Source organism: Panthera pardus, unplaced genomic scaffold (genome assembly GCF_024362965.1).
Source record: "Panthera pardus isolate Hobbes unplaced genomic scaffold, ASM2436296v1 HiC_scaffold_21, whole genome shotgun sequence".
NCBI classification, from domain to species: domain Eukaryota; kingdom Metazoa; phylum Chordata; class Mammalia; order Carnivora; family Felidae; genus Panthera; species Panthera pardus.
In genome coordinates, this window is record NW_026526777.1 from 8,196,604 (window position 1) to 8,211,545 (window position 14,942).

The 14,942-nt window shown below is 43.5% G+C and overlaps 1 protein-coding gene and 1 long non-coding RNA gene across 5 annotated transcripts in view; one reads left to right on the forward strand and one right to left on the reverse strand.

Moving 5' to 3' along the window:
* Positions 1-12,891, reverse strand: part of LOC109276639 (uncharacterized) — a 31,235-nt gene extending 18,344 nt beyond the window's left edge. Inside the window, exons 1-3 of one of the 4 annotated variants that reach the window (XR_008424535.1) lie at positions 12,689-12,891; positions 8,578-8,744; positions 5,148-5,679 (exon numbers count right to left, since the gene is read on the reverse strand). This is a non-coding gene — a long non-coding RNA (uncharacterized LOC109276639). Of the gene's footprint in view, positions 1-1,022; positions 1,304-5,147; positions 7,451-8,577; positions 9,731-12,688 lie in introns of those variants that run through there. The other 3 variants (XR_008424536.1, XR_002084772.2, XR_002084770.2) reach the window with 3 other exon arrangements.
* A 181-nt stretch (positions 12,892-13,072) lies between these two features.
* The window catches only part of PBX1 (PBX homeobox 1), a 295,032-nt gene continuing 293,162 nt past the window's right edge, over positions 13,073-14,942 (forward strand). Inside the window, 2 exon segments of the mRNA XM_019465723.2 lie at positions 13,073-13,505; positions 13,711-14,001. Coding sequence (XP_019321268.1) covers positions 13,811-14,001 — 191 coding nt within the window. The 5' untranslated portion in view covers positions 13,073-13,505; positions 13,711-13,810.

Genomic DNA, 14,942 nt, shown 5'->3' on the forward strand with positions numbered 1-14,942 from the left:
GCCTATAATTGTACTAAATAGAATCTGGATTTGAAGTTTTGTGAGAGCTTTTCTATAAAAAAGCTTTTTTTTTTTTTCTTCATCTCTAGTTCTAATGCAGTACTGAGGTATCTATAGGAAAGTCTCCTTCTTAGGGGCCCTGAGCTATCACTTTATTTATCTCCCTAGCATGATGAGACTATTTATTTAGTTTCTCAGCCTCCTGGCAGCCACTTAAAAATTAGCTGATGACTCCAAAGGAAAAAGAGCTAAAAGCAAGGCTTTCCTCTGTGAATTTCTTGTCTCCTTGGTCATAGGACCTTCGGTCTTCACTCACTAATTCTCAAAGGCCTTTAAACAGCTTTTTAAAATTTAACCCTTTTTAGTTGTTATTGTCAGGAGCACTTGTCCAATACCGACTAGTCTGCCGTAGCCAGAAGTGGAAATCCAGAAGTGTTTGCTTTTTGTAACCTCGGAGAATTCAGCTTGATGGGTCTTGTTTCATACTGAAAAGGAGAGATAAATTTCAGTTCTTCTGTTCATAAATAAGCCTCCATTATACAGCACGAGCTTCTACTTGTTTGCACAGGATGATGGAGGTATCACCTTAGCCTGGGAGGCAGCGTGTGTGTGTGTGCGTGCGTGTGTGTGTGTGTGTGTGTGTGTGTATTTGACTCTCATTTCAACTTCCCTCTCGATTTGTCCACACAGAGTGACTAGATCGAGGCAGAATGAGTATTTTCCCTCTCCATTCTCTGCCCTATTTGATAAGTAATGTCTTGCTTTCAGTAACCTCATAATTCAGGGAAGCGTCATATAAAACAATCCTTTACTCCTAACTAATGTAGGTAGTTAATACCGATTTAAGAAAGATAGTTGCTATTAACTTATATATTTGGTATTGACTTTACAAAATGTGATTCAATCAAGAGAAACGCAAAATTGTCTATCATTTTATCATCATTACTTAGTCCACTGAACTACTTTATGTTGCCTTGAAATTTGTTGAAATCCAAAGAGCTAATTCAGAAATATAAAGTTCATCGATTTCTATTGGCTTTTATCAACATATAAGTACAAAGCAAAGGGAAGGTTTCAGACATTTAGTTACATAACCGAATTCTACAAACTTTTCATTTTAAAATATTCTGATAGAGCATTAAAAATATATATACATATATCTTGGCATAGAATTCCGCTAGAAGGGATCTTGGGTGTCTTTGCAGTCTGACTTTCTGAAACATGAGTTACCGCTTTCCTCAAAAATAATTTTCTGAAAATACTTCCCTTTGTATATGAAGACATAGATTCAACTTCACGTTCACTAGAAGAAGTAAGCAAAAAGAAAAGAAAAAAAGTCTCTAATGGAAACACTCTTCGTCTTTTCCTTTTTCTCCGATACACTGAGATGTTTCCATGTGCTGGCCATTCGGGCACCGGCTCCCCTCACATACTCACACACCCCAAAACCAAGAGTTATGTGAACAGGATGTAGGAGGTCCAAAATAATTAATAATTAATTTTCCTGGGAAAGACAGAAAGGAATTTGAGCTGGGTTTAGCTGATGAAAGGAGACAGAAAGGTACTTCTGGTAGAGCACCTACTGCTTTATAGAATTATGAAAGTTCATGGTACACCTGGAATTCAGTGCAGAGACAATAATAGGAAATATGGCTAGAGATGTAACATGCGGGTAGATTTTGAAAGTCCTAATATGTCATGCAGAGGAATTTGAACACCATCCAAACACAAAAGTCTTAAATATTTTTTTTCAAAGCTCCTCAATATTTTATTTTTTTAACTTTTTAAAAAAAAACTTTAAAAAAACGTTTTTTTACTTTTGAGAGAGAGAGAGACCAAGCATGAGCGGGGGAGGGGCAGAGAGAGAAGGAGACATAGTATCCAAAGCAGGCTCCAGGCTTCAAGCTGTCAGCACAGAGCCAGATGCGGGGCTCGAACTCACAAACTGTGAGATCGCGACCTGAGACGAAGTCGGCCACTTAACCAACTGAGCCACCCGGGTGTCCCAAAGCTCCTCGATATTTTAAAGCAAAGGAGAAACAGATACATTTTGGCTTCTAGGAATACAACTGTGCCAGAACTTGAGACTGAAGACAAGAATGGGGACAAACCGGTGACTGGGAAATTAATGACGTTGTCCATGAAGACAAAGATGTCTTGAGCAGCAATTAAATATCTTTGTACATCTGTCTCCTTCATTCATATACACAGAAGGGTCTGAGTTGAAGCGGTACACTCTAGAGGATTTGGTGATCAAGTCCCCACGGGGCTGAAGAAGATAGCGCTCTTTGACCAAGGAGAATGGGTGGGTGGTGATACCCTTACCTTAGATGAGAAACAGATTACGAGGAAGTGCAAGAGAAGGATGAGTTCAGTCCAGCTGCCTGGTGGCTCGTTGCTTTGACATTTGGAGGAAAGTTTTGGCATGTTGGATATCTACAGAATGGCTTACTTCCTTTCTCTTGACCTCGCCTCCCCATCCACACAGCTAAGATTTTCCTTACTTTTATATGATTCCCACCTCTTGTTCGCACCCAGTGCCAACCAGGAGAAGCAACCAAGGAGAAGCAACAGACCCTTCATGATCTCTTTTCTGGGGGGACAAAATAGCTTCTTTATTTCTTCTTGAAGTCACTTACAATGTTAAGATCAGTGTATACTTTTGTGACCAAATTTAGTTGCTGTCTCGGTTAAGACAGCGTTTGGTACATGTGTTCGTAAGCCAATTACGATGACTTCAGCAAACTATTTTACCTCCTCTAAAAAGAAATCCAGAGGTAAGCAGTCAAGGACAAGGATGGTTTTCAAGGCGATCATTAAAGATCCAGGCCATTTCTGCTGTCCTCTTCAACCATCCACAGCAACACCTTTCATCCTCGTTGTCTAAAGACTACTCTTTTACCTTTAGATATTACATCTACGTCCCAGGCAATAAATGAGAAAGGGAAAGGCAAAAGGCATGAGTATGCTAAATCTGTCCATGTTTAGCCCTAAAAAAAAAAAAAAAAAAAAAAAAAAAGGCTTTCCCAGAAGTTCAACCCAAGACATGTTTTCTTATATTGCATTGCCCAAAATTATGACACATAACCACGCCTAAATGCAAGGAAGCCTGGGAGATTAAGTTATCTAACTGGGTACATTGCTGTCAAAATAATTGTGATTTGTGAGTAAGGAAGAATGTATGTTGGGTGCTTACAACTAGCTAAGCCTGCCAGCCACGTTTTCCTTTTAAATATAACAAGAGGGGCGCCTGGGTGGCTCAGTCGGTTAAGCGTCCGACTTCGGCTCAGGTCATGATCTCGCGGTTTGTGGGTTCGAGCTCCGCGTGGGGCTCTGTGATGACAGCTCAGAGCCTGAAGCCTGCTTCCGACTCTGTGTCTCCTCTCTCTGCCCCTCCCCCACTTGTGTTCTGTCTCTCTCTATCAAAAATAAATAACGTAAGAAATTTTTTTTCTAAATAAATATAACAAGAAAAATACATATATTTTTTATAGGTCTCAGTTTTCTAATGATCTTTTTGATGTACAAACATATGTAGATGGAGGAAAAGAAGGCTGGGCTATCCTAAAGGAGGGTCACCTGAGAATAAAGGTCTAACCGGTTGGGGGTGCCCAGCTGGCTCAGTCGGTATAGCATGTGACTCTTGATCTCAGGGTTGTGAGTTTGGGCCCCACATTGGGTGTAGAGATTACTTTAAAATAAAGTCTTTAAAAAAAGAGTCTAACCTGCTTCTTTCCAACAGCAAGTGCCTTTCTATTACCTCCCCTTGTTCCTCCAACTCCCTTTCATAGGGGAAATGAAACACTTAGGGTTCTTAGGCTTAGACAACGTTGATCCACAAAGGCTAGATTCAAGAAGGAGAATAGCCCCGGGTTAGTATTACTGAGGCAATCAGAAATAGGCTAAATTTTACCTACTGACTGACAAGAGAAGGAGCGAAGGATACTTAGGGTTAGTAAGGACAATCAAGATGGCCCAGGTCAAGGCTCCACTCTAATGCTTTGTTCCAAAAATATTCCCGATCTTTCACCTCTCCCTTTGTGAGGTGATTTTGCAGCTACTCCCATCAAGAAATGGTGTAGGCAGTGGCAATTTCCCAACCCTTGAATCTAGGCTGGCATCGGGATATGCTGTGTTTAATAGAATACTGCAGATGTGTGCTTGGTTCCAAGCTTAGGTCTCAAAAGACACTGGGCACTTTCACCTCTCCTCTTGGAACTCTATCTGTACCACATGAGAGAGTCTGAGCTAGATTGATGGGTGACAAGAAATGCAAGCCTTGACTGCTGTTGTCACCCCAGACCATAGCTAGGCAACTGTCAGATATTATAGTGGGGCCATCTTAGACTGGTTGGGACCCAGCCAACCTCCTAGCTGTCTTAATAAGTCCAACTAAATTCAGCCAAGTATGACTCAGCTGATCTGTAAATTTGTGAACAAGAAGAAATGGCAATGGAAAAAAAAGAAAAGAAAAGAAATGGTTGTGGTTCGAAGCCACTAATTTGGGGATGGTTTGGTACACAATACATAATCGATACACTGACAATGAAGATCCCCTAAAATAAAGTTTCCTTTTGGGGGCTATACAATTATGTCAAGCGATTTCACTTATATTTGATTGATACTATAAAGTAAAGTGCTTTAGTCAAAAGTGAATGGGAATAGTCTCAAGCAAAAGAAAGTTTGATTTGGAGGACGGAGAAGAGAAAATATTTAAGCAGGTCACTCTCCGGAAGGGTTGTGAGATTCAGGAATTATGGAGGAAAGCATGATGTCATTAGCGGCCCCCAAGGCAGGGACAGACAGAAGGAAAATGACATGAGTCTAGAAGAAACTACCCAAGAGGAATAGTATGAATTAACATTCATCATCATCGAATTCTAACCTGACCTCAACCTTACAAGCTGTGAAAATAAGGCTTTTGATAAGTGGACTTACTTGGCTGAGGTTACAAAGCTGGTGAGCTCCAGGGCAGGCGTATGTTTGACCTCTAAGCCCTCGGCTCTACCCTGTCTTGTATTTGTGCCTGGGACTCTGGGGGGTGGAAGGCTGTCTCCACAATCTGTGCAGCTGAAACTCTTTTCTGCACTCTGACCACGCGTGACGATTATTCGAGTTGCTATGTCATGATTTTTTGTTATACTGACCTCAGTTTGTCAGAGTTCATCCTGGTACCCGCAGCACAGGCTGGTCTCAAGTCTGGAGTCTTCTGATTTCTCCACTATCTTTCCACTTTCAGAGATGGGGAAGATAAAGGAAGGGATAAAAAATAAGAGAGCTGATCTACACTTCTCTCAGCAAGATTACTAGAACACACACATACACGCACACACACACAGAGGCATGCACACACGCACCTTACGTACACTGTCAAGATACTTGCCTGTTTTGCCATATATATCCTTTTTCCTATGTCCATTAATCAAACCTGGATAATCCACACTCCTGGCAAAGACACTGTGGTGGATAAAGCATAGATTTTGGAATCATATTTGTTGAAGCTTAGTTTCCTCATCTGTAAAGTGGGAATGCAACTATTTACCTTGTAGTGGATACCTTCTCCACCACAGTAAGTGGTGTACCATTTATTTAACTGGTCAAACCAAAATCCAGAAGTTTAATTCCTTGTCCTCCTCTTCCTTCTACGTCATAGCCTCTAGAGAGTCCCGTCGGCTTTACCTACAAAAGAAAGATCCCAAATCTAATCCTTTTGACCTTGTCTAGTACGACGGTACTTGTCCAAGGTACCGTCATTTGGGGCCTAAGTTACCGCTGTACTTTCTTAAACAGCTTCCTTTCAACCCCATCTCCACCCTAGCAATCCATTCGCTGCATTGAAGCCCATTATACTTTTAGAGTAAAAGTCAGTGGACGTTGTTCTCCAGTGTTAATACTGAATGTTTGTGTCCCTCCAAAGTTCAGACATTAAACCTAATGCTCAACGTGATAGTATTTGAATGTGGGGCCTTGGGAGATGCTTAGGTGATGAGTGTGAAACTGTCATGAATGAGATGTGTGGTCTCACAAAAGACCCCATGGAGCCCCCTCACCCCTTCCGCCATGGGAAGAACAATGAGAGGACAGCCGCCTATAAACCAGGAAGCAAGCGCTTACCAGACATGGACACCGCCGGTGCCTTGGTCTTGAACTTTCAGCTCCAGGACTGGGAGAGAGAAATTTCTATTTCTTAGAAGCCACCCCACTTATGGTGTTTTGCTATAGCAGCTCAAACAGATGAAGACATCGTGTTGAAAACCCTCCAATGCCTTTTCATTTTCTTAATCTAAACCTTACCTACCTTTTTATTTCTTCTTTGCCCTCAGTTTTGAACCACTCTCCCCATCTTGCCCCTCTGTCTTTGGTTCTTACCTCAAACATTCTAGCACATTTGTTTCTCAGTGGGGGCCACTGTGTTGGCCATTTCTCCTGCACTCAGTCTATAGTAGCTCGCAGGTCACTTTCCGCCGCACTTTTTGACTTCATCTTCTTTATAAAATTTATCATTCCCTGGTGTTTGCCTGTTGCTGGGTTCATTTAATTTGTTTCACTCAAATGTAAGTTCCATGAGAGCAGAGGCCGGGCCTGGCATAGACCCTCATGACTAGGAAATGACTCGTATACAGTAGGTTGTCAAACAAATCTTTGTTAAATAAATGTTTATCTTCGCTCCCCTGCTTAGTATGCTCCGGTGGATTTCAAACGTGGGTTTGTATAAAATCCCAAGTCCTTACCTTGGCCTGAAATTCTGTACATTATCTGGTCTCTGTTCCCCACTCTGATGTCATCATTGTATCCTTTTCTTCTCTTGCTTACTATGCTCCAGTGTCTCTGGTTTTCTTTGCTTCCAGTTCACATCCAAGCTCAAGCCCTTTGCATTTGTTGTTTCCCGCTTCCTACCCCACCCGCCCAATTGCTCTTTCCCAGGACCTACCCATCTCTGGCTTGTCACCACTCAAGATTAACCCCAATGTCGGCTTCTGAGAAAGCTCTTCTCTGACCACCCTGTTTGATGTTGCCTCCCCAGTACCATGTTACGTTACCCTGCTTTCTTTCATTCATAGCATTTACGAGTCTCTGAGCTCATATATTTATTTGCTTCTTACACTAGAATTCAATGAATTCAGGGAATCCAGTTCGTCTTATTACCAATATATTCCCAGTGCCTTGAACAAGGCAACAATGTCAATGTTCCGTGACAGATTCCCGCCCCTCCCTTTTGCTTTGCTTTCAAGGGTCGGTATCTGCAGCTCTTTAGCCCTGGTATTGAAATTAGATTGACCATCATTCAATAGTCTGTCCTAATGCGCTGTTGACATTCTGGTAGCTCGCTCCATTCAGGAAATATAGGCAGATATTCCTAGAAAATCTCATCTGCTAAGAGCCACCTGGTTTCTCCAGACCAACTGGTAAGGTTTACTTTAAAGCAAAGTGAAAAAAAAAAAAAGATGCTTACTTTTTACTTTTCTTGATAATCCAAGCCTACTTGATGTTACCTTTTCTGGGTTTTGAAATCCCTTGAGACTCTGATAAACGTCACAGACCCTGCTCCAAAAATAACGGCAGGTAGTGCCTACGGCCAACTTTTGTACATAATTTCCAAGGGTTCGCAGGACTCCTGGAGCTCATTTATGGATCATCGGTCAAGAACCCCTGCTCTGGGCTCTCCGTGTTCTGACCTATGACGTCAGGGCTCCGTGGTGGTGGTCCCAGCACTGCCTCAGGGCCTGCCCGGTGAGGCAAGGAAACAGGACGAGTGGGGGAGGGAAGGATCTCTGGGAGTAGGACGGAAGAGGGTGGACAGAAGGAGAGGCAGAGCAGGAGGAATGGAGTAGGAGAAGGGGCTGGAAAAGTTGAAGGAAAGCAAGGAATGAGGGGGTAAGAGTAGAGCTGGAAAAGAAAGGCAAGAATCCTTGGTCAGAGGAATCGGGGCCATCGACTGCCTGAGGTGCTACCTGGGGTTGTGATCTCTGGTTCCGACCCTCTTGGGCAGAGGACAATTTCTGTTCCCACATAAGCTGAAAAGTTACAGAAGCCTAGAGGCCAATTCAACTATAATCACAGAGATACACAGATGAGTGTCTGCTTAGATGACAGAAGACTGCGTGGTCGTGGATTTATTTCTGGGGCCATGCCGGGCGCCCATCTCTTTCCATTTTATTTGCCAGGGAACGCGCTGGGCTCCTTGCACCCTGCTTTGTCCCTTAATGAAGATGAGAATACGTACCAGTGGGTTTCTAACGAAGTTGGAGAGAGAATCCTCAGAGTAAACTAAACCTTGACACAGAGGTAAACATGGTGAGATGACTTTGTAAACGTTAGAACGATACCAGGCTGAGAACTACAGGGGTAAGTGGCGAAATGTGATAACGGCTCATGTCTTTGAAACATGATTCGGTGGACTTCAGTTACTGGTCTGAAGAAACACAGCATGATTGCCAGGCATCATTCATTCTTTCCACACATATTTGTTAAACATCTACTACAACTAGAGGCCCACTGAGATATGGAAGGTACACAAAGCATTCTCCATCCCTTGTCCCGATGCCCAAGGGATGTCAATTTCTCCTCGGAACCTACTAGAAGTTCCTTAGTGCAAACAGGCGATTCCAATGGTCATTCTATCTCACCTGTGGCCGCGTCTCCTCTTAACTTCCTTTATTCTCCATGATGCGTTTAAAATAAGACAGCTCTCAAATCCATACTTGGTGATGTAATTCGACTCCCAGGAACCTTGGTTTCTTCATCTGCAGAATGGAGATGGTAATCTCCCAAAGTTGTTAAAATTAAGTGTCACGTCGCTAAAATTAAGTGGCAATGGACACACAGGGCCCGAAGCACAATCAGCACTCAACAAATTGTATCTACGGTTATAATTATTATTCTGTTAATGCCACTTCATTCTGCTCACATCAGCTGGAACACATTTTTTTTTTTTATCCTCCCCTCAACCCACACAAAATCAGTTACCAAGTTCCATTGGCTCTACCTTGAACATGTTCCTCATAATTGCCTCTCCTTTCCCTTTCCACTGCCACTCTCCTAATCCCTCTTCCTTATTTCATGTTCTCTTCTCCCCAAATTTGGTGTTGGACAACAGTAGGCTGTGCGTAGTCAAGTTTGGAGGGAGTCAATAGTAACATGAGTTGTTTTGAGTGCATGGGGAGCAGGCGCCCCTCATCCAGCCAAGTGTTCAAGGTCAACTGTATGTTCAAGGTGCTTTATTATTTTAATCACCACAGCTGTCTGACCTCAATATCTATGCTTTTACTAATCACTCAAAGCTTACTTTTAATGTTTTTATTTATTTTTGAAGGAGAGAGAGAGACAGAGCATGAGCGGGGGAGGAGCAGAGAGTGAAGGAGACACAGAATCCTTGTCTCCAGGCTCCAGGCTCCGAGCTGTCAGCACAGAGCCCGACGCGGGGCTCGAACTCACAAACCGTGAGATCACGACCTTAGCCGAAGTCGGACGCTCAACCGACGGAGCCCCCCAGGCGCCCCAAAGCTTACTTGTAATCACTGTAATTGGGCTTCCCTGTTTATCATCTCTCACAGGGCTTCGAGGACATGCTATCTCAGCTATAGTTTATATATATTGAAATATATTTTGGCAACCCTACAGAGTAATAATGAAAAGCATAAGTATTGACATGAGACAGCTGTAGTGATTAAATGAACACTGCATGTTGAATATACAGTTGACTCTTTTTTTAATTAAAAAAAATTTTTTAATGTTTATTTATTTTTGAGAAAGAGAGAGACAGGGCATGAGTGACAGAGAGAGAGGGAGACAGAATTAGATGCAGGCTCCAGGCTCTGAGCCGTCAGCACAGAGCCTTATGCGGGGCTTGAACCCACAAACCGTGAGATCATGACCTGAGCCAGAGTCAGACGCTCAACCCACCGAGCTATCCAGGCAGCCCATGAATACACAGTTGGCTCTTGAACAACATGGGTGTTAGGGGTACCAATGCCCTGTGCAGTTGAAAATCTATTTATAACTTTTGACTCCCCCAAAACTTAACTACTAATAGCCTACTGTTTTTTTCAAAGATTTTTTTAAGTAATCTCCACACCCAACGTGGGGCTCGAACTCACAACCCCAAGATCAAGAGTCATACGTTCCACCGACTAAGCCAGCCAGGAGCCCCACTAATAGTTTACCGTCGACCAGAAGCCTTACGGATAACATGAGTTGATTAACACGTATTTTGTATGATGTATGTATTCTCATATGTGTCACATACATATTCTTACAATAAAGGAAGCTAGAGAAAAGAAAATGGTATTAAGAAAATCATAAGGAAGCGAAAATACATTTACAGTACTTTACTGTGTTTATTAAGAAAAGCCACCTGTTCAGTTCAAACTCGTGTTGTTCAAGGATCAGCTGTAATACCTAATCATCCTAAAGCACTCGATTACTATTTTTTGTTCTCTCCCTCAATACATTTTAAAAAAATGTTTATTTATTATTTTTGAGAGAGAGAGAGCAAGCAGAGGAGGGGCAGACAGAGGGGAACAGAGGATCTGAAGCAGGCTCCACGCCGAGATAGCAGCCAGCCCGATGTGGGGCTCGAGCTCATGAACTGTGAGATCATGACCTGACCTGAGCCGAAGTCGGATGCTCAACCGACTGACCCACAGAGGCTCCCCTGGGTAATTTTTTTTTAAGACTTTATTTTTAAGTAATCCCTATACCCAACATGGGGCTTGAACCCACGATTCCGAGATCAAGAGTCCCATGCTCCTCCGACTGAGCCAGCCAGGTGCCCTAAGCACTCGCTAAATATTAACTGTCATTAATGCTATTGGTGTGGACATTTCTTATTTCCCTATTTTCTTATTAAAAGAAAACAGCTTTATTGAGATATAATTCACATTACCATAAAATTCACACTTACAAAATGTACAATTTTCTCTACAAAAAGATTCTGCTTTTTAGTGTAGTCACAGAATTGAGCAACCATCACACTACATATAATTTTAGGACATTTTCATCACCCCCAAAAAGAATGTTCCTAGATGACAATGACCTTCTGGTATTGATGGTTCCTTTTCCAATACGTTGCCTGGAGAACTTTTATTAGATTCTCCGTTAAAATTACTTGCTCCCATACTGATTTTATATAGGCTCTGGGTTGACTTCTTTCTATTACCGAAGGTGAGATAATTTCATTATTGTGAGGGCTACCCCCTGTGATTGACATACAATTTGAGGATATCGTTTTGTGCTCAACTTTTTATTAGTGGTGATTTAAAAAACTAGTTCACAAGTATGTGAATAAAACAGTTGTTATTAAGTAATTGCATCATAATTACAATTAATACTCCCTAGTGCATGCCCTCATGCCAATAAGCGCCAAGTAGCTTGTTAAAAACTGCTTTGAAATCCTTTCATAAGGGCTCCTTATGTTGCCAAACTTGTTTTTGATAATGATTGGGAAGGAGGTTGGAGTGACATAAAGAATCACGTTTTATGTGAGGATCCCAAACCACCTGACAGGGCTTCCTCCCATCTTGCAGATCGGGTACACTGAGGTTTGCAATGGTTCAACCCATTTCCGTTGGCTGGGTTGCCATCCGGGAAGAGGGCGGGCTACAGAGAACAGTTTATATTCCAATACGTTCTGGGCTCTTCCTAAGTCATTTATCTGCCCTTTTCTCTTTTGGCCATGGTGATTGCGTAGCCAGTCAGATTTCTCCTCTCACCTGGCCTGGTGAAAAGATGGGAGGCAAATCTGTGATCTACCTGGAGCTATAGTCCTGGACTTCAGCTGTGAGTTTCTTACTAGTGCCCCAGCCCCACCCCCGGGGGCGATTCTATTAAAACCTTTTTTTCATTCTTTCCTACCCATTTTCAATTTGAGTCATCTTGTTCAAATATGTATCATCTTTTTAAGCACTCTCAGGCTCTTTGCAAACAACACAGGCAATGAACACGTGGCTAATTTTTACACGATTCAAACTTTTCTGTTAGATCCAGGCACGTCGCAGAGCTGAAACACCAGGTTTTTGGAGAGACCCACACTTTGGTTCGAATTCCGTCTTTGACACTTAATAACTATGGGACCCTTGGACAAGTTATTTAATCTTTCTGAGTTCCCTTTTTGCAAAGTGAAAATCATAATCCATAACTCAGAGATGTCTTGGGGATTAAATAAAATAAGTCATGCAAATTACTTGGTGCATAGTAGGCATTCAATAAATGTCAGCTCGTTTCTTATTCCAGTTAATAATGCTTATTAGACTATATTAAAAACTAGAAGCAGACTGTGATAATGCATTTCTTTATTAAGTATTTAAGCCAAATAACTAATTTCCCCCAGGGGGAAGGGAGAGATATGTTGAATTGGATTCATTTGGTGGACTTATTTATTAATCTTTTTTTTTTCCTTCAACATTATTTTGTTTCACAGTTCATAATGCAGTTTTCATGCAACACAAATGCCACACAGCTCAGCATTCCTTTGAACTCTACTGTGATCTTTAAGAAAATCTATGATTACATTCGCCGCTTATTAGAGGTCATTGTTAGTTACGTTTGCAGCTCAGCTGTGTTTCATAACTACTTCGGGCTGACAAACTTTTGCTCGCCACCGTTTCCCTGAGGTCTAAGGCTTTACAAGGATCCGGTTTTCAATTGCAACGGTACAGCAGAAGAAAACAGGGGTGGGGGGTAGACTCACACCGTCTGTGCTCTCTCCTGTCAACATTACACGTTTGCATTGAAGCGGGTCCACGTTTTCCTCAAGGACGGCAGCTAAAGCGAGGCTGGCGACAGAACTGGGCAGTAACCGGGCTGGGGCTCGGGTACCACGGCACCTTTAAGGACCGGAGACTTGGCACTAGCCCGGCCTCCTTCCCGGCCCACCTCTGAACTCTGATTGACAGGGCGCCGGGCGAGGAGGAGCCGAAGGAGGCCGAGGGGAGGTGCGGGGAGGCGAGCAGGGGGAGGAGGGCCCGTCTTCCCGCCGACGGCCAATCAGGGCGGGGGGGCGGGGCCTGCGCGTCCTCCTCCCTCCTTCTCTCCCCCGCCTCCCGGCTTCCCCGCCCCCTCCCCTCTCCTCCTTCTCGTCCTCCTCCTCCTCCTTCTCCTCCTCCTCCTCCTCGCAGGCTGTGGTTTTTCTGTGTGTGTTTCTGGAGTCCTGAGCCTGAGCTAAACAAAAGCAGGAGGCTGACGGGGCTGCCGGAGTTTGCAGAGACACGGAGGAGGAGAGAGCCTGTGCTCTGCCTGCCGCCGCGGCCGGGGGAGATCTGGCTTTTGCAACAGCCCACCCCCTTTGAGATCACTCTGGCCCGGAGTGGGGGTGGGGGGCAGCGGGGGGTGGGGGGGAAAGTTTGCATTGCAATCCCCCTGCCTTCCTCTCCTTTCTCCCGATCAATGCATATTTGCAAAAGGATTAAGCCACAGATTTAAGCGCCGGGAGCCCATTTCTGCCTTGCAAAGGAGACCGGACTGAAAAACCAAAAGCCAGCTCTGATTTCTTTTCGTCAAGTGGGAAGGTGGTTTATTTTTCTTGCTTTTTTGGAGTCAACACCCTTCCCCACCAGCCCTTATCCCCACCCTCACCCCGCAACCCCTTCACGCCCCCCTCCCCCTCCCCACTCCCCATCCTCCCACCAGCCTCTAAAAGAGGCAAAGGGATTTTTTTTTTTTTTTTTTCTTCTGGTCTTCTTTTTTCCCCCCTTCCCTGTTTATCCTGAAAAGGATCTGAAGCCAGCTTGAAGGATAAAAAGCCTTGGTGCTGCCCAGGAGCCGAGCCGAGGAGCAGAAGAGGAAGAGCCGGGGGCTGCTGTTGCCTTTGGAGATGGACGAGCAGCCCAGGCTGATGCATTCCCATGCTGGGGTCGGGATGGCCGGACACCCCGGCCTGTCCCAGCACTTGCAGGATGGGGCCGGAGGGACCGAGGGGGAGGGCGGGAGGAAGCAGGACATTGGAGACATTTTACAGCAAATTATGACCATCACAGACCAGAGTTTGGATGAGGCGCAGGCCAGGTGAGATGGAGGTTTTCTTTTCCTTTCTTGGGGTTTTTTGTTTTTCTCCCTCTCGCAGGGGGAAACAATGGGAACCGAATCAGCACAGCGCTTTCTTTTTAAATGTTATTTCTTTTCCCATTTTGACGAGCAACTACATGGCGGAGGAGTAAAATTGGAAGGAGCGTTGTTATCGAAAGTGTAATCGCCCATGCCGAGATGTGGCTCTGTGTGTGTGTGTGTGTGTGTGTGTGTGTGTGTGTGTGTGTATGTATGTGTGTTTGCGTGTGTGTGTGAATATAGAGATATTCATATATGTCCACACAAACACTCAGGCACGCCGAAAATACTGCCAACGGATCCAAAAGCGGCCCTCGGCACTTTTTACTGCTTTAAAAAAGTATCAGAGAGAGCAGAATTGACAAGTTTTGGACAGCATTCCATGCCTTCTTGTTGAGGGACTCCGTAACATTACAAAATAAAATGCCCCAATAACACTTTATTTGCAAATTTAGTGACTCCTCACCTAATTCAGAGACTTTGGCTTTTCTTTCTTGATGTGCCCCTCCAAAATTAATTTTGAGCTTTTCCTTCTTTCTGCTCCCTTAAAATAAAATTAAAAAAAAAAAACAGATTAATTCTTTGTCAGTACTTGTCAACTATCCAAAAAATATTTTGCATTCATTTGATTCTGTTTCAGAAAAAGCTAATGGAAAGAAGGAAAACATGATTTTGCTTTGAGGCATATTGGTTAGTTTCAGGAGACTCAGATATTCAGTTTAACTTTATTGTCTCTTAATTTGAGTCACTTTACCAACGCTCTGTGGCACAGAATGTATGGTCCTTTAAAAAAGGGGGTGGGGGGACAAAAATCAAGCATGATCTTTTTCCCATGCTTTTTTCAGGACCACTTAGAATGCACAGAAATAGAAATGAAGGCATGTGTGAATTTCATGTATTTT